Source organism: Dendrobium catenatum, unplaced genomic scaffold (genome assembly GCF_001605985.2).
Source record: "Dendrobium catenatum unplaced genomic scaffold, ASM160598v2 fragScaff_scaffold_264, whole genome shotgun sequence".
Lineage (NCBI taxonomy): Eukaryota > Viridiplantae > Streptophyta > Magnoliopsida > Asparagales > Orchidaceae > Dendrobium > Dendrobium catenatum.
Genome location: NW_021318726.1, coordinates 890,563 through 908,023, shown reverse-complemented (window position 1 = coordinate 908,023; position 17,461 = coordinate 890,563). Strand labels below are relative to the sequence as shown.

Genomic DNA, 17,461 nt, shown 5'->3' with positions numbered 1-17,461 from the left:
ATTTCTGTACGGAATTTGTCTGATGTGTTTGATGTGGATTCTGAGGATTTTGATTGGAGGTTTGATGTCTTGCTGAGCTGTTGTAGCTCATCCTTGTTTTCTGCGTGGTTTTCAGGTTCTGGGAAAGGGAAGGAAGTCTTGGACTAGGAGTTCAGAGTTTGATCCGTTATAGGTATTTTGTACTTTTGATTTTTGTACAGTCATGGCTTTTCTGTTATGCTTTTCCTTCTGTCTGAAAGCCATGAGCTGTATTTGTATATGATTCTTTTGAGGAAGAAAAGATAGTTGATCTGTTCCGCTGTATTTTGATGTTATAGTAGCTCTGTGTGTCTGTTTCTGTGTATAATGCTTAGAAGAAAGTTCTGAAACAAATTTCAAAGCCAGATCCTGGAATCAGTTCAGTCAGATTGAGTCTGGCCACGACCTAATGCGAGCGGGATCCGTCCCGGTCGGGTTGGGTCGTGACACCTTCTGACCTCCATCGTTTGATCATGATCCCTCCAACCTCTATCACTAGCTAACTATGGTCCTCCTAGCCTACGCTACTCATTAACTATGGTACCTTCGATCTCAGTTGTCCGACATGATCCCTAACCTCTGTCGTCTGACTATGGTTCTATCAACCAAACAAATAAATCAATTTTCACTTAAGAACAACTCTCATGTTATTGGATTCTTCTAACAATCATGTGATTTGCTTTGTATATTGTATATTCACTAAATTGAGCCAATATCTTCCCTCGAGGAAGGGCAACATTTATAATCAACAACAAACATTAGGAGAATCATTTGAATTAGGCAAAAGCCTCGTGCTTTTTTTCTATTCTCAGGATTTTCAACGTAAAAATTTCAATGTCTCTCATGATTGTCGCACCTCCCTCCCTTATTTGTGCGCATGCTGGATCTTCGTACAAAGCTAGTATATTAAACTCTATATCTCTCTACCGCTGTGAATGTTCATGCATGCAACAATGTAAAATTATGTTGTCTCTTTTAACTTCTATTTTTTTCGTATTTATGCACTATACTTTTATATCATAGTAAAACATTAGATGCTCTTGCTCTTATTTTATTTTGTGTGTGTGTGTGTGTGTGTGTGGAAGTTTGATATCAGCTAGCTTTCTAGTAAAGTGTGTGTGTGTGTGGATCAAGCACCGGGTGGAAGTTTGATATCTGGTAGAAGTCCGAAGAATGACAGAAGTTCGTCAACGGCTCGAAAGTTCCCCGACGTTGGGTAAAAATCTGGCGACAAGCAAAAGTCCAGCGGTGATCGAGGAGGAATTTGGTGGCAAAAGAGCTCACTTCTTTCTCTTCATTTTCTTCCTTCTCTTCTTGCTTCATTCTCTTCTCCTATTGCTTGACTCTCTCTCTCTCTCTCTCTCTCTCTCTCTCTCTCTCTTTGGGTTTGTATTTTCGAGACGTTCAGTTCGACTAAAAGTTTGGATGATCTCCGATTTAATTTTTGAAGTTTTTAATATTGATGTTGATTCGAGATTAGTGCTGATCAACATAATATTTTGATGATATATCAATAATAATAAAAGACATTTTATCTTATCTGTCCACTTGGAATACATAAAAAATAGAGTCCAATTGATCTCAAATTAATTGAACAAAATTTTGATAAAAAAAATATTAACTGATATCTTGTCCATACCGATTCTTGAAATAGATGTGACCTAATATCGGTGTTACCAAAAAATTTATAAAATCAATAAGTATATATATATATATATAGTATTATCTCATTTTCATTGTTTACTTGAATATTTGCATAGATTTTGCCCGAGAAAAAAATCCAAAATGGTTCCTAGATTAGTAAGTCCCAAACTACTTAATGAGTTCAAATTAGTCATTTGACTACTCAAATTTGATCTAAAATAGTATCTTGGCTCCTCATATATGATCCAAAATAATGTAGCAGAGGGACTATTTTAAATCATATTTAAGCTATCACAAAACTAAATAAAAAAACATTTAATTAAAAACTTAATAAACTCATTTAAATAATTCATATTTTATATTGACCTTTTTCTCAATTCAATATATGCCCTAACACAATGACCTTATTTTTGGTTACATATAGGCTAAAGAACGAGCTGTTGAGTTGGAAGCTAAAGAGCGAGCTGCTCAGTTGGAAGCTGAAGAGCGAGCTGCTCAGTTGGAGGCTGAAAGGCTTGGCCGATTATCACTGAAGGATGAGAAGATTCGGAAGCTCAAAGAGGAACTCAATGATATTACGAAGAAAATTGAGGAGTTTAAGAAGCGTAATGCTAAAGGCAAAAAGTGTTTTTTCCTATGAAATGTGGTATCTTGGTTATGAAACAATTTATATGTAGTTTTCTATGGAAGAAGAACATAGCCCTTGCTATTAAACAATTTCGTTTGCAAGCTTGCTACAAACTACTTGTCATTTATCATTATTGTTGCTTTGTTTCTATTACTGTCACTATCAAGTAGATATTCATGGTACAAATAATTCTCGTTAATATGATTGATATTCATGGTAAGGTCTAAGACCTTATACTGAGAGTAATGTACTTCTTGAACTGCCCTAGATCAACATGCCTTGAATGAAATACCCAATTTTTTATGTACCAAAAGTTGTCGATTTAACTTCCAAGGAGCCAACCATTTGCGATTTATATATGTCTGTGCTAATTAAGCATGCCAACCAAAACTAATTGAAATGAGTCACTGACATCTGTTTACTAATTTTAATGAGTTCATTTTTTAGCCCCACTTCACAAGGTAGTTTATTTGGGGTATAATTTTATATAATCACATTATACAATGTTAGCAACTAAGCATTATGCTAGAGTTTGGCAGTTATATATTAGAAGCATTTCATTTTGATGATCAACATTTTGGTGTAGGTTGACTTTTTTCTTTATCCATAGGAAATAATCTTCATCTCTATAAATTTAATTTTCTTGATAATTTAAGTGCTCCTAAAAATCGCTCTTATTTATACCAAAAATTTGATTGTTGACAACAAAGCTCATGCTACGCTAAACTTTTCCCATTCAAAGTTAAGCTCGATGATAGTCCTTTAACTTTCACATCATTGGATCGTGTCAAGATTTATCTTATGTTTGATTGGCTTTAATGAAGCTCTTTTAGTAGAAAATAATGATACTAAATAAATTACACCCTAAATTATGATTGCCATCATCATTAATTTGAACGATCATAATAAATCTAATTGTCTGATTTAGATACTTAACACTATCAATTTTTTTGGAATAAAGTCTACATAGATTCATCCATTAAAGCAAAGGGGAAAATTTCAAAGAAGATTCAGCTTGTTTCTCCACCATTTAACCAATCAAATGATTACAATACTCTTAGACGTGGAGCTTTTTTGTCTGATATAAATATTAAATGTGATCTTTTTTTATGCAAAGTATGACTCATCAACATATCAAAATGCTCTTCATCGAAATGCTTGTAACTACCTCCAGGGGAAAAAGAAATTAAAGGTCTCTTAGTGGTTCTTTTCATCTTGTCTTTAAGCTCTTATCTTTTTCTATTTTAAAGAAAATTTGATTGAATCATCATGGTTTAAAAGTTTATTGGCCATGCATTTATTTAATTTCATGCATTTTTTATTTTATTTTTTAAATTACATATATAAGAAAGCTTAGTTAATTTTAGTATTCATTAAACGTCCAATTCTACATAGAAAATTTGATCTTATATGCATTATAATATACATAATTGGATAAATTTCTTATTCTTTGTTTTCCTAGAGAAATATGAAATTAGTCTTAATGGGAGATAACTTGTACTTGAAATCAAAGCCTATATAAACTACTCGAATCACACTTCAAACTAAGGTTCAAACCCTTGCATTCTTAATTAACTCATTGTTCATCATGGGAGTTTGTACTGACGGCATAGGGCCACAACATCAATTGCTTGAATTTTAGGGGAGAAAGCGACAAACCAGTGACAGGGAAACAAGACATGACAGTTCCATCCAATCGACCATCTCTTGTGAATGAGAAGTGGCGTTTATAGTGTGTAGAGGGATGACATCGAGAATTCATTGACAATGTAGTTAAATGGGGTAGCCATTTAGGGGACCCTTATATGTGAAAGAGAAGCAGAAATTAGGATGGAGCTCATTTGGGAATAAATTGAAACCTTTAGCATTTTTGGGGCTAAAAATCCATAATCAAATTCAGTTCAAATCTTACTTTGATTAGAATAATGTTCAAACCAATTCAAATGAGAATAAATATAATTTAGTAAATAACATATGATTATAAAAGATTATTATTCCTATATATTGAAAATAAATAACGTATATATTTGTTCAACTACATAATATTATGAGACATAAATTGTTAAATTTCTTTTACATGGTTACTATTTATCGTCTATTCTTTTTGTTTCCATCACTTGATTCTCCCTTCTATCCTCAACATTCTTCTTTCGTAAACTATTGTTTCCTTCTTACTACTATGATTGACATTATTTTGGTTTGGAGTGGTCAATTACATTTGCATATCAAAGCTCTTTGATTACAATGATTTTAATGCACTAGGAGATGAGTGCCTTCCATAGGAAGGTGCAATCCAGTGTTTGACTTTCTTTCACTAGGATGCTCTGATGCAATCTGAATAAGCATAAACTATAAGGTGGAGGTTGACACTTTACATTATAGATTGGCTTTTAGGAAGTGGAATAGATATTTGAGACATTGATAGTGAAGAAGGGGTTTGCACATTTATTGATAGAGGTAAGTGATTGCATAACTAATGTTATGAAGAGTGATAGTTAAAATTTTGGAGAGAGCCAAGAAATATCCAAAATAATTATCAGTTTTCAAACACAGTTGAGGTTGTTCCTTTGGAAGTTGTTTTGGCTAAAGTTTTGTTTATACATAGCTTGAAGGATAATATACATTGACATTATTAGTATGGTGGGTTTTGTTTAAGTGGAGGCCATGTGATGTGGTTTTGGTGTGGAAGCTCAAGAATTGGGAAAAGTTTCCAAGAGTTTTCATGTTGAAGCAAGGGTTAGGCTGCTATATGGTCATAGAGATGGTGGTGGATTCATTTTGCATGTGATGAGTAAGTCATGCACAACATGTTAAATATGTACTAAAACTTTTTATAGACTAAAGTAGCGAGTCTGCCATATTGAACGAGTTTTAATTGTTTGGGAGATTGACCATTATAGGAGAGGTGTTGCCTATATTCGTATTTGGTGGCTGATTATCTTATTTTTTTATAGATTTAATAAATGAGGGATGGAGGGGGGGTTGAACCTCCTTGGAGGGAATGATCATTAGGAGATACTATGCTATTGGCTACTTGTGTTGATGGGGATGGAACGGTCCACAATGACCCTTGTCCCTAGTAGTAATGAGGGCTATTGAAACCTCATTGAGCATAAGCGATTGGGAATCACAAGATGCCTCGATGAGTAAATTTATTTCCTCATAGCATATGAGGGAGTAGAAGTTTTATAAGCACAAGGGTCCAGGATTACTTTTAATTATAATCTTGAGTGATTGGCGGGTGGGTGGGATATTGTTTAAGGCACAAAATGATGTCTTTAAGATCCAGTGGTGTTTTTGTTGTGGTAATATCATCTACATTAGATTTAATGGTGGGTAGGTACTTTGCCATTGTTTTATCATTCATGTGGATGGAATGCAATCATGCTTTAATTGGAGAAGATGAGAACAAATGGTAGATTGAAGTCATTTCTCAATGGTTGTATGCATTTTGTGTCAAATGATATGATTGATAACGTAGGGGAGGTGAGTCAGTGAGGTGATCCAAATATAAGGTCACGACTAAGTTCTAATATATGAGTATCCAAGGTTGGAAGTAGCAAGTCTCTTGCATGGCGCAGATGATAGGGAGGACGAAGAGTTGTTTTGGTTGGCTATCCATGTATATGATGGAGACTGTGTGCAAATATTGAGTGTTGTGGCGTCAATATTGTTTCAGACTATTAGTTAGGATTTTCCCAGTAGTTATATTAGATGGTTTAGGATGATACGATATCAAAGGCATAGAAACTATGATTTAAAAAACCAAACTGGACCAGATGTTCAACCGTGAATCGAGCATGTGGTCGGTTCAGTCCTCATGAAAAACCGGCCCAACATCAAATCGGTAGGAACCGATTGTTCAACCAGTGAACTTGTCACAATTTTTAGGAGCCAACTGGTTCAATGCATAATTTATTTAAATTATTTAATTTGATTTAAAATATTTTATTAAATATTAATTAATTAGCTATGAAGTTAAAATTATATAATAAGTATTAATTAATCATACAACATCATTACATCTCCCAATGTGATGTGGGACTAAATAACTAGTTCTCTCATGTGAGTGCATGATGAATTCTTTTCAAGAGAATTTTTTTATGAAAAAATTTGTATGCAATATTCATGATAAATAATATATAAATATAAATTATATACAAGCACATAACAAATATTAATAATAATTTATATTAAATTTACAAATTTACATGTAAATTAAATTTATATTAAATGTGAATAAAATTTAAAAATTTGTTTAAATTTAAAATTATAAAAAATATTACTTTTGGATTTTTTTTGTTTTTTAGTAATAAATTTATATTATTATATAATAATTATACCGTTACCAAAATAATTTAACAAAGGGACTATTTTTAATCATATTTAAGAAATCATAGGACTAAATTAAACAAATATGTAATTTGAAGCTTAAATAAACTCATTTAAATAATTTATCAATCAATTTGACCCTCCTCTCCATGCGATCTACACCCCAACATCATGTTCATATTTTTGGTTACGTAGAGGTAGAAGAAAAAATGAAAGTTATGTATAAAGAGGTTAGGGAAGCAGCTGGCTAAAGAGCAAGCAGCATGATTGGAAACAGAAAGGTTTGCCGGATAATCACGAAAGCAGTTGTATGAGATTCAGAAGCTCAAAGAGGAGCCGAATGAGGTTAGGAAGTAATACAAGGAATTTAAAAGGCTTGTCATTGCATATCAAAAGTAAATTTGATTTGAAATTACATGAAGCTCAACGAAATTCTTAAATCTAAAAGCACTCAAAACTCTATTTGAAATTTTTTCTTAAAAAAAGTTAAATTTAAGACCATCTATACTCTATTTTTATTGTTTTCAATATTTATTATTGAGATAATATGTTATAAGGTCAAACGTAAGGCTTCATTTAGTACATTTTTTTTATTGCTTTCTATAATATTTTTTTTTTGAAAATTGGAAAAAAATATTGACCAAAAGCTATTCCGAAGTAAGCCTAAATAAATCCAAAGGTAAATAAGCTTAGCCGAAAAATTATAATTGAAAATTTCTTGAGGGCAAATATTTTTGAGATGAGAATTATATCAGACATCTTAAAAATTTGAACGTTTATCTTTCCTCCGAAAAATTATAGTAAGCACTTAAAGTTGAATATTCATCCTTAGCCGAAAAATTATAGTTGCTTGCTGTATCCATCAATTTCCCAGATGTAATATTTTCATTAAGATGAATACAGCAAGCATCTATTTCCCTCTATGCTCTTTAGCTTAAAAATTTGCTGTATTCATCTTTGCTTACTATATTCATCTTCTCCGTGATTATGAGCGCGGGCTCCATTCTCCGGAATTATACAGTGTAAAATGGTTACCTCTTCCCGATTTAAAAATTTCTCTGCCGACCCTGAGGCACTAAATAGCTTCAGGTTGCCAAAATTGAAATCATTTTCAGGAGCGGAATGTGCAAATATGAGTCCCCTGCAGCTCATTAGCAGTTGGCTTTTCCTCTTCTCCAGCAGTTCGGGTAGATAAGAGTTTTCAACCAGCAACTAAGAAACTAATTCGCCCCTTAAACGACGTTCCATCCAGACGGATCGGAAGCTCACCGTTCTTCTGTTGCGACGTTCCATCCAGACGGATCAAAAGGTAACCACTTTCTCCCTTTTGCGCCCTTCTAATCTGCTCAATTACACGATTTAGGCCTAGTTCTCCGTCTTTATAAGCCGAAATCAGTTACGTCCACCTGTTTGTAATCAAAACTTAAGCATAATTTTTTTTCGCTAAACTCAGTTTTCTCGTCGGTTACGAAATTCTTTACCTATCTGCTTATTCCGTCGCGAATCGGAGTTTCGGCAAGAAAAAAAAAAGTTTGTTTTGGAAGGAAATAGTCGTCCGTTTCATGCTTCATGTTTTCATTGACAACTGCTGAGCTCTGCGTACATGAAAGCAGAGACAGATCAGCAATGGAGCCTGATTCGAGAGGAGAAGGGCATTTAAGAAAGAGAGGACTGCTTTTGTTCCTGTTTCGAGCTCTGCGTAAATGTGGGCACCCGCCATTTCCTTCATCACGGGTGTAAGCGTCGCCATCTCTCCGGCGAGCTTCTTACAGGCTAATATAATAGAACTCCCGGACTGATAACTTTTTTTGCCCCTCTCTGTCTCTCTCTCTTTCCCGTATGTGTTTTTGTTCATCTATTGAGCTTGCATAAGCTAAAGAGCAGAGAGGTCTTCGACGGCTTCGGGTGTATAATTGAAGGCCTTCAACTTTGGTTAACTGTAGGTTTTTTTGAGTGCTTTACGCATTTGGTTGTGTTGAGTAATATGAATTGTTGTCTTCTGTAGAGCATAAGTGATTTTATTAGCGAGGTGATTGATTTTGTATTATGAATTTGATTTAGGTGTGATTTACTCTTAAATACCAATATACCATGGATGACCCAAATAGTATATCAAATTTATGCATAAATACCAATATACCATGGATGACCCAAATAGTATATCAAATTTATGCATTTACTGTTCCAAATATGAGAGCTCACATCTTTAATATCTTATAAATTGTGGCATATGAATTAATTATAACAAATTCTACCATGAGGCACTTTAGTTTATATTAGCATGCTTAGAAGATTCTTATATAAATTTATGTTAATTTTAGTTTGTAAAATAAAGAAAAATTAATTACATATACTTAAATTTTTTTTTTTTTTTGGTTATTTAAGTCAATTAAGACAATCTCACACACACATCATATACATAAGTCTTGAACCTAAAACTTTTTCGTTGATAGTCAAAACTCTCAACTAACATATCAAGATTAGTTATATTATCTAGAGATTTTAAAGAATGACTTTCTGAAATATATGAATTTAATAATAAATCATAATTTAATATTATTAGTATATTATTCTTATGAAGCATAGTTTTGATTAGATTACACGGAGCTAAAATCGATGATTTAATTATAAATTTGGATTTCATCCTCCCTGAAAGTAGTTCAAGTTAATTTAATATCTAAAATTTCAACGAATCAGGCCATTTACTTCTAACAGCAGCATTCGGTTTTGAATTGTTTTAATTACTTTAATTAAATTATAAAAACTATAAACATGTTCAACTTAGTATACCATGCTATAGCATTAATTTCGCATTAATCGATGATGTAATTATGAGAACTATAAATCTGGCACTCAAATCCCGTTTGTATGATTTAGCGTAAATTTTTCTCAAATCCTGTAAAGAATGGAAACCGGTATGTAAGAATGGGGATTGATGTAAAAAAAATGCTTTAATTATGCTTGTTCATTAAGTATGCAAGATTCTAGCCTCAACTTTTCATCTTTTGATCAATTTACTAGTTTTTTCTACATTTTGTTTAGATCACACGATGGAGGCCGATCCAATTATTGATTGGAAATTAAAGACTGAAATAAATACTATTAATATTGTCATTGTTGGGAGGACTGGTAGCGGCAAGAGTGCAACTGGAAATAGCATTCTTAAAAGGGAAGCCTTCCTTACTGGTGGTGGCGTAGTGGCAGTAACTTGTTCTTCTGAGCTACGAGGAACTATTCTGAATGATGGTCGTATTGTCAATGTTATAGACACACCAGGTAATGTTTATCACTTTGTTTATCTATGAATATTCATTAAGTTCAAACAATGCATATACATTTTTAAATCTTTGATTGATTTTAGAATATTACATGTATTATATCATAACTTAATACATAAAATGTTTGATTTTATTTACCTTGTGAAAAAATGATTTCATATGCTTTGAAGTTTGTCTACTTTTTTTATAACAATTATAAATTTTAGTTTAGTGCATGGGATAACATTATTATGAATATACTGAAAATATTTAATGCATTCACATAAGCATAATTAATGAAAACTAAAAAATATATGAGGAAGGCAAGCCTCACTTGTTAGAGGATAAAATTTTTTAAAAACCGGAGTTACTGATAACTCTAAAATAGACATATAACAAAAAAAGATAAAAAAAATATGACACAACATTTCTTATAAATTTGTGTGGCAGTATTTGCAAGCGGTAAGTTATTGAACTTATATATTTCTGTGTTAATTGAGCATGGTAACCAAAAGAAATTGAAATGAGTCACTTAAAGCTATTTATTGAACATTTTGGTTTATCCTTGCGCACATGTGGAGGGAAATGTATGATTCTTTTACTGGGTTCATTTCCCGACTTACTACCATGTTTTTGTATTTAATTTATTTATTTAAGTAAATCAATTGAAAACAATAATTTTTCATGAAAAGTTGAAAACAATATCCATAGGACTGAGCCAGACTATAAAAAAAATATTACGTATTGACTATTATAAATGTTGTTGACCTCCACAGGTAAAAAAAGAAAAAAAAAATAACCTCTGTTGAAATCCATTGCCCATTCCGATTTCTTGTCACAAAATCCCGTTCAAATCCAATCTACAGCTCTCCAAAATGGCGTGGAGATGTCTTGTCCCTCTCTTTCGAAAATCCTGCACAGATCCTAAGATTCCAACTCTACTTAAATCGCTCATCTTCACACTACACCAGCTGCCTCCTCTTCCTACTCGAACCAATAGCAAATTCATATTAAAAATCATTTTCAACATGCAACAATATATATATATATATATATATATATATATATATTCCATTATGTTGAGCATTGAAGTGGAAATTTTAATTAAATTCTTACTGCAAACGAGAAGTGTGAGTTTATATTTAATTTTGTTCTTATGCGAATACCTAATGCTTGTAGTTAGTCCCTTGTGCATCAAGTTCAAGTTTGATAGGTTTCCCTCTACCATTCTTCAAGATGATTAAAATTTAGAGGATGAAGTATGCTTCAATAGGATTCTCTGGTTCTTGTGCATGTTTACATAAATCATAATTTGAAGTTATGTATTTACATGCCGATTGGCATTGTATTGAGGCACTGTATTTAGCGATTTAATTGGTTTTTTGCTTATTATTCTAACCTAGAAATTATATTATAGAAAATTTTCAAATTCCTTTCTTTATTGGTATTGATTAGATTATTGGTAGTATGCTACTTACTTAATTCTGGTCATGAATTTCTTTGTAGGGCTGTTCGATTCTTCTACTAGTGCTGAGGTAATAAGCGAGGAGATAGTCAAATGCATTAATTTGGCCAAGGATGGTATCCATGTAGTACTCATGGTATTCTCCCTTCAATCTCGCTTTATAACAGAAGAGAAGGTTTCCATTGAGATTATGAAATCAATTTTTGGGGATAAGATTGTTGACTACATAATTATAGTTCTCACTCATGGAGACTTCCTAGAATCTCAAAAGAAAAGCTTGAAGGACTATATTACCCATTTTCCAGAATCTATGAGGGTTTGTATCTTTCTTTTTATAGTATTGATTGCCAAATGTTTAAGTTTTTTTTGGATAATATTAATTGCCTTCTTCAACATGTTGTATGTAGACTTTCTTGAGGGCAAGAAGCATTGCTAAGTGTAAAATCAAAATCGCACCATGATTGTGATATGTTTTATTAATTTTTCAATAGATAATTTCAAAGGTAAGCTGCATAAAATAGCAAGACATTATTTAATTGTTTATGCAACATGCTCTAACCCATTGTCTTGGAAGCAAATTAATTTGTTTTACTATAATGTAACATGTTGGTATTATATGTGACCAAGAAGTTGTTGATGCTCCAAAGTTATATCTGTTGGATTATTTATGCATCCGATTTGAGGAGTCGAGGATTAATTTTAGATCAAATTGGAGTAATCAAAGGACTAAATTGGATACATTAGATAGTATGCAATTAAAATGGTTCTCTTAAATAGTTAAAGGGCTATTTTGATATTTTTTTGTTATTTTTAAACTAATTATGTAGTTTTATTTTGTTTTGCTAATACATGCAACAATTGTTACCAATTCAAAATTATGACTTTTGTTTCCAATTGTTCACACAAACTATGCCTATCTTTCAGTATATTTAGCTTGCACACTACTTTTTGAAATTGAATTAGTTAAAGTTAAATTTGATGATCAAACTGATTTACCCAACCCACATTTTAAAACTATGGTGTATCTTGCCTTGTCATTAGTCCACGTCACATTAGAGAAACATAATTTTTTTCCATTGGCTGCAAGCACATTTTCTAAATCTAAATGTGGTTACTATCTTGGTTGATCCATGTATTAGAAATATGTGTTTATTATTGGTTATGATTAACTTTGCTATTCATAAGTTGAAGTTTGATGCTAGCTAAGTGAATTTAATTATTTCATCACTAAATTTGGTTATATCATGTGAAGATTTTGTTACTCACCCTGCATGTTCATTATCTTAGTTTATTTTGTTATTGGAAATAGACTTATCTATAGTTTAAAACAAATCTTGTCATTCAAAAGTTGAACTAGTTAAATGAATTTGGTTAATTTAAATCTTTAAACTTTTTTTTTTTATCTGGTATAATTATTTTCCATCATCGATAACTTTCTTGCAGAACATCATCCAATCTTTCAAGAATAGAGTAATCGTGCTTGATAATACCACCAAGGATATGATCAAGAGAGAGAAACAAGTAAAGGAGCTGCTCTCTCTTGTTGAATATGTTATTGTGGATAATGGTGGACAGTCATATTCAAATAAGTTTTTTGCTGAACTCAAGGTATGCCATCTCCTTACAAGGCTTGCATCATACTTTACAATCGACAGCTGTGGTAGATGTAAAGGTTTTATAATTCATGTTGGGTATTTCTTTTAATAGGAAGCTAAAGAAGGATGTTCCAAAGAGAAGTTATCTGATGATGTCAAAAAACATTTAACTGAGAGAGTAAGCTCATTTAAGCACTTAAGTTCTATTGCTTTTTTTTTTTTGTTTCTAAAGTTGATAGCTGTACTAGTCTTAATGCTACTATGAGTTAAGTTGTGGAGTCTTATTTTTTGTCATTTAAATGGTTTATCAATTATATTGAGCTTCTTCTCAATTGTATCCATGCCCTGACACAATGATCTTGTTTTTGGTTACATATAGGTAGACGAAACGGGGAAATCATATATGGAGAGGTTTTTGAAAGAGCAAGTTGAACAATTGGAGGCTAAATTACGAGATGAAAGGCTTGGCCGAGAATCACAGGGTGAGGAGATTCGGAAGCTCAAAGAGGATCTGAATGTGACTAGAAGGCAATATGAGGAGATCAAGAAGCGTAAAGCTAAAGGCCATAGGTGTTCTATCCTATGAAATGTGGCATTCTGGTTATGAAACAATATCTATATATATAGTTTTCTAGGAAGAACAACATATTACTTTTCTATTAAGAAGTTTCATTTGCAAGTTTGCTACAAATCATTTATTATTTATCATTATAGCGGCTTTGTGTTTATTATTGTTACTATTAAGATATACATAATTAGATGGCAAAAATTTATAATGCAAGTTGCTTTTCATTATCGTAATAAGAAATGTCAATTTGTTGACAAATCAAGAAAACCAAGTCATGAAGCGCATCAATTTCCATGTCAAATGCAGTTAGGAAACAATTTCTGTCCACGTCCTATCACATTATTTACCCAACAAAGCATAAGCATCTCAAAAATGTTTAAAAGAATTACAGTCTACTTAACTTTCATCCATTTCCATTAAAGATTTCATTTTAACAGCATTTCACCAACTAAACCTTTATTTTTTTCAATCCTTCGTACTTCGTACTAGTTTGGTTCATGATTTTCTTTGTCACAGATGCATTCTTTTTTTTTTTTTAAGTGAAACTAAACAAAACACATTCTTTGGTAAAGCAAGTCCGACGAGAAATATAACTAAAGCAATCTTTTCACCATTTGCTTGTTGCAACGCTACAGCGTTCTTCCGAAATCAACTTCTCACAGTCAAACTCAGTTTGAATTCCTAGCCACAAAACAATTTTATGCTGCACCAAAGCTCCTCACCTTCAATTGCATTTACAAGATTCAGCTTCTCCCCTACACAAGCTATGCCACCATGTTTTTATTGCATTCAAATTTCCCACCCAAGTAAGCTCTGCTTCGCAACATCAACTGCAAAGCATCCCATGCTGCTCGCTATCTCCCCACTATCAATCTTTCATATAAGTTGGATCTGTTGAGGCTACCTTATAATTTCTTTTATAAAAGATAATGCTGGCTATTTTTTGAACATCTAGATGCACATTAAACCTCCTTTATAACATTGTTGCGGTTAATTAAACTCACTCATGCTTGTTTATAGTTGTCTTGTGCAGTATCAAGTGCTAAAAAGCATTGCAGTCAATATTACACGGTTACCACAATAGAATGATTATATTATTAGAATACTATATAATTGAATAGCTTCTAAGACAGAATGATGGTGGGCATTGAAGTTAGCCTTAAGGTAATTTGTAATCCATTTAGCTGATTGAATAAGAAGGACATAGATCGCCAATCATAGAGGGAAAAGGACAGGGAACGTGTGTTAGGGAAAGACAAGAAAGTTCAGGATTCCAAGCATGGGAGGTCTGATGATGTCGAGAGCAAGTGCCAACGTTCCAGGAGGGGGCCTACTGAGGTGGAGTGTACAAAAACGATTATGGATAAGGGATTTTAAAGTTAAGGCTAGGCGTAAAACTTAGAAATGGCTTAGGAGTAAATGCTATACATTTGTTGTTAGGTTTGAGATGTTGTATGGATCTTATTATTGGGTAGTTAAAATGTTCTTGGTAGCCAAATATAGCAGTACATAAATGAAAGTAATGCAAGTTGTTGCGAAATGAGTTGCTTCAAGGTGAACAATCTCTTTGCAATGTGGCCTTTTTAAAATCAAGATAATATGAAGACATGATTGTAAATAAATATTATCACCTTTGAAGCATCTCTGTGTTGGTTTGCATGCATCCATCTCTAGAGAATTGAGTTGAATGATAGGCACCGATTATATGGATTATTGAAGGACTACAAAAGGATGTGCAAATTTTTTTTGGTGATTAAGACAATTTTTGTTAATAGGCACTGTTGTAGTCAGCTACTCTGCAAACTTGCATAATTTGCAAAACTAGAAGTATATTTATCAATTATCATATCTAAAACTATATGAATAGGAAAATGGCTATTGGATTAGGATTTCTGATCTGATAGTTGGTTTTTTCATAGCTCTTTCAATCACTCTGCTTCATGCGCTTGTTATTTTCTACCCTTTCTTTTTGTTTTGTCTAAATATTTCCTTTTTTTTTTTGCCTACAAGCTGGTTGTTTTAGGTCCAATTGTTTTTCTTTGCTTCTATATAAAATTCTTGCAAGTTTTGTTGATTTATTTTGTCATCACGACTGGCTTTTTTAAATCAAAGATAACTGACTTAATAGAATCTTGCTATTAGTCTTTGGTCATTTGCGTAATTTAACCATTTGGCTAATTGGCTTCGAGTTCATTATTAATATAAATGTTTGTCTTCATTTTTTTATAGATTTAGCTTGACAGTCTCATTTTTTATTCTGTTAGATTGCTTGTGTTTTGCTTACGTGCATTTCTATTAAGTCAGTTTAGTTTGTCTACCTATATTAATTAAAATAAAGAAAGAATGGTTTCTCTAATAACGTCTCTAGTAGAAGTTCGCGTGTTAGACTGTAGGAGTAAGAGTAAAAGTTAATAAAAAATGTGTATTTTTTTGTCATTGTATACAACAACTAACTGTAACATGATGAGCTATTGACATTGTTCTGGCTAAAGTCACCTGATTTATGTTCTTACCACCAACACAAACTAGCGATATAAAATTAAATCAAGAGCATTCACACTCTTCAGTGTTCTTTATTTTTTATTTTATTTGCTGATCTTGCACTCCTGTCTTTTATTTTATACCTAGGAACATTGTGAATCGAAGAGAACTAGACATTTTATCATCTTCAGCATATATTTTTTATGTGCACATGTTGCACTTATTTGGTTTTGAATTTACATGTTTTCATTTAATTTAATGAGCTTGGCATTAATTCTTTTGAATGACGATGCATGAATTACAAGCTATATAATGAAGTTATAGGAGTGAGCAAAGAAACATATAATTTGGAAAAATTATGTTTATATCAAAAAGTTAATTTGGTTTCATGCTAGGTAGATTCATTGTGGAAGTAATTTTTTTGTGTTAAGATAACAAAAAATGTATAGAAAGTAGACGATCTTTAAATGTTTTCTAGAAACAGCTTAAAACCAACTATTCATGATAAAGATGGATTTGGTAATGGCACAAAAATTGCTCTAAACGCCTAACAATTGCACCAAGCACCACCTTCTTACAAAAAAGTAGTGTAACAAAAACATTTGCATTCAAGCAAAAGGCAAGCATGAATGAAAGACTGTCACCAACATATCAATCAAAATTAGAAAAAAAAAAAAGATGGAGTGAAAGAGAGGAGCGAACAAGAAAATGGGATAAGATATATACATCAATCAATCAAAACTTTTTTATGCCTCGAGAAATAGTATAAAGGAAAATTTACATAAGAAAAACACAATCCTGCTCTAAAATAAAAAGCATGTGATTTTGCGTATGATACGGATCGGAGAAGTGCAATAGATAACTTGTTTCCTAATTTAATCAACAATCAATTTGAGCAAGGGCATGCATGTGAATTGTGAGGCCTATTTTTTGTAGCAACTACATTTATACTTTACACACTTCAACCAGACCTATTATGCCATTTCAGAATTTTCACAGGCCATGAATGTGCTTGAAAGGCTTCATCTACTACGAAAACAATAAATCAAATGCAAGAACCAGCACCATTAATATTAAGAACCTCAGTAATGACATTATGTAGCAGACAACATATTGTCACTACAACAATTATTTCCACGGCGATGTTTTTTGTCACATTGTATCCTTTATCAATCACCCCATAAATTATTTTTGCAACAAAGAATTTAATAAACTGATTATTAAGGATAGAGGCATTTTCCCTATCTAAATTCTTCCACCAATTATGTTCCAAGAAATCCAATCAGGATCAGCCTTATGTATCTTACATGCATTTTATGATCCGATGCATATATTCAAGTGGATATTCAAATACAATCATTTAATTCAAATGCGATAAAAATCAAAATAAAATATCATTCAATATAGATTCAAATTCAGATAAGTAAATATTTCAATTAAAGAAGATGCATAAAGGCATTTTCAATATTAGGT

At 32.2% G+C, this 17,461-nt stretch overlaps 2 protein-coding genes across 2 annotated transcripts in view; both read left to right on the top strand.

Moving 5' to 3' along the window:
- LOC110115621 (immune-associated nucleotide-binding protein 9-like) overlaps positions 1 to 2,302 on the top strand; it is a 16,044-nt gene extending 13,742 nt beyond the window's left edge. Inside the window, exon 6 of the mRNA XM_028693339.1 lies at positions 2,087 to 2,302. Coding sequence (XP_028549172.1) covers positions 2,087 to 2,302 — 216 coding nt within the window. The remainder of the gene's footprint in view (positions 1 to 2,086) is intronic.
- The window catches only part of LOC110104689 (immune-associated nucleotide-binding protein 9), a 30,169-nt gene extending 16,438 nt beyond the window's left edge, over positions 1 to 13,731 (top strand). The window contains exons 2-6 of the mRNA XM_028693359.1: positions 9,665 to 9,898; positions 11,386 to 11,660; positions 12,788 to 12,952; positions 13,052 to 13,117; positions 13,319 to 13,731. Of these exons, the coding sequence (XP_028549192.1) occupies positions 9,673 to 9,898; positions 11,386 to 11,660; positions 12,788 to 12,952; positions 13,052 to 13,117; positions 13,319 to 13,525 (939 nt within the window). The 5' untranslated portion in view covers positions 9,665 to 9,672 and the 3' untranslated portion in view covers positions 13,526 to 13,731. The remainder of the gene's footprint in view (positions 1 to 9,664; positions 9,899 to 11,385; positions 11,661 to 12,787; positions 12,953 to 13,051; positions 13,118 to 13,318) is intronic.
- The last annotated feature ends 3,730 nt before the right edge of the window (positions 13,732 to 17,461 follow it).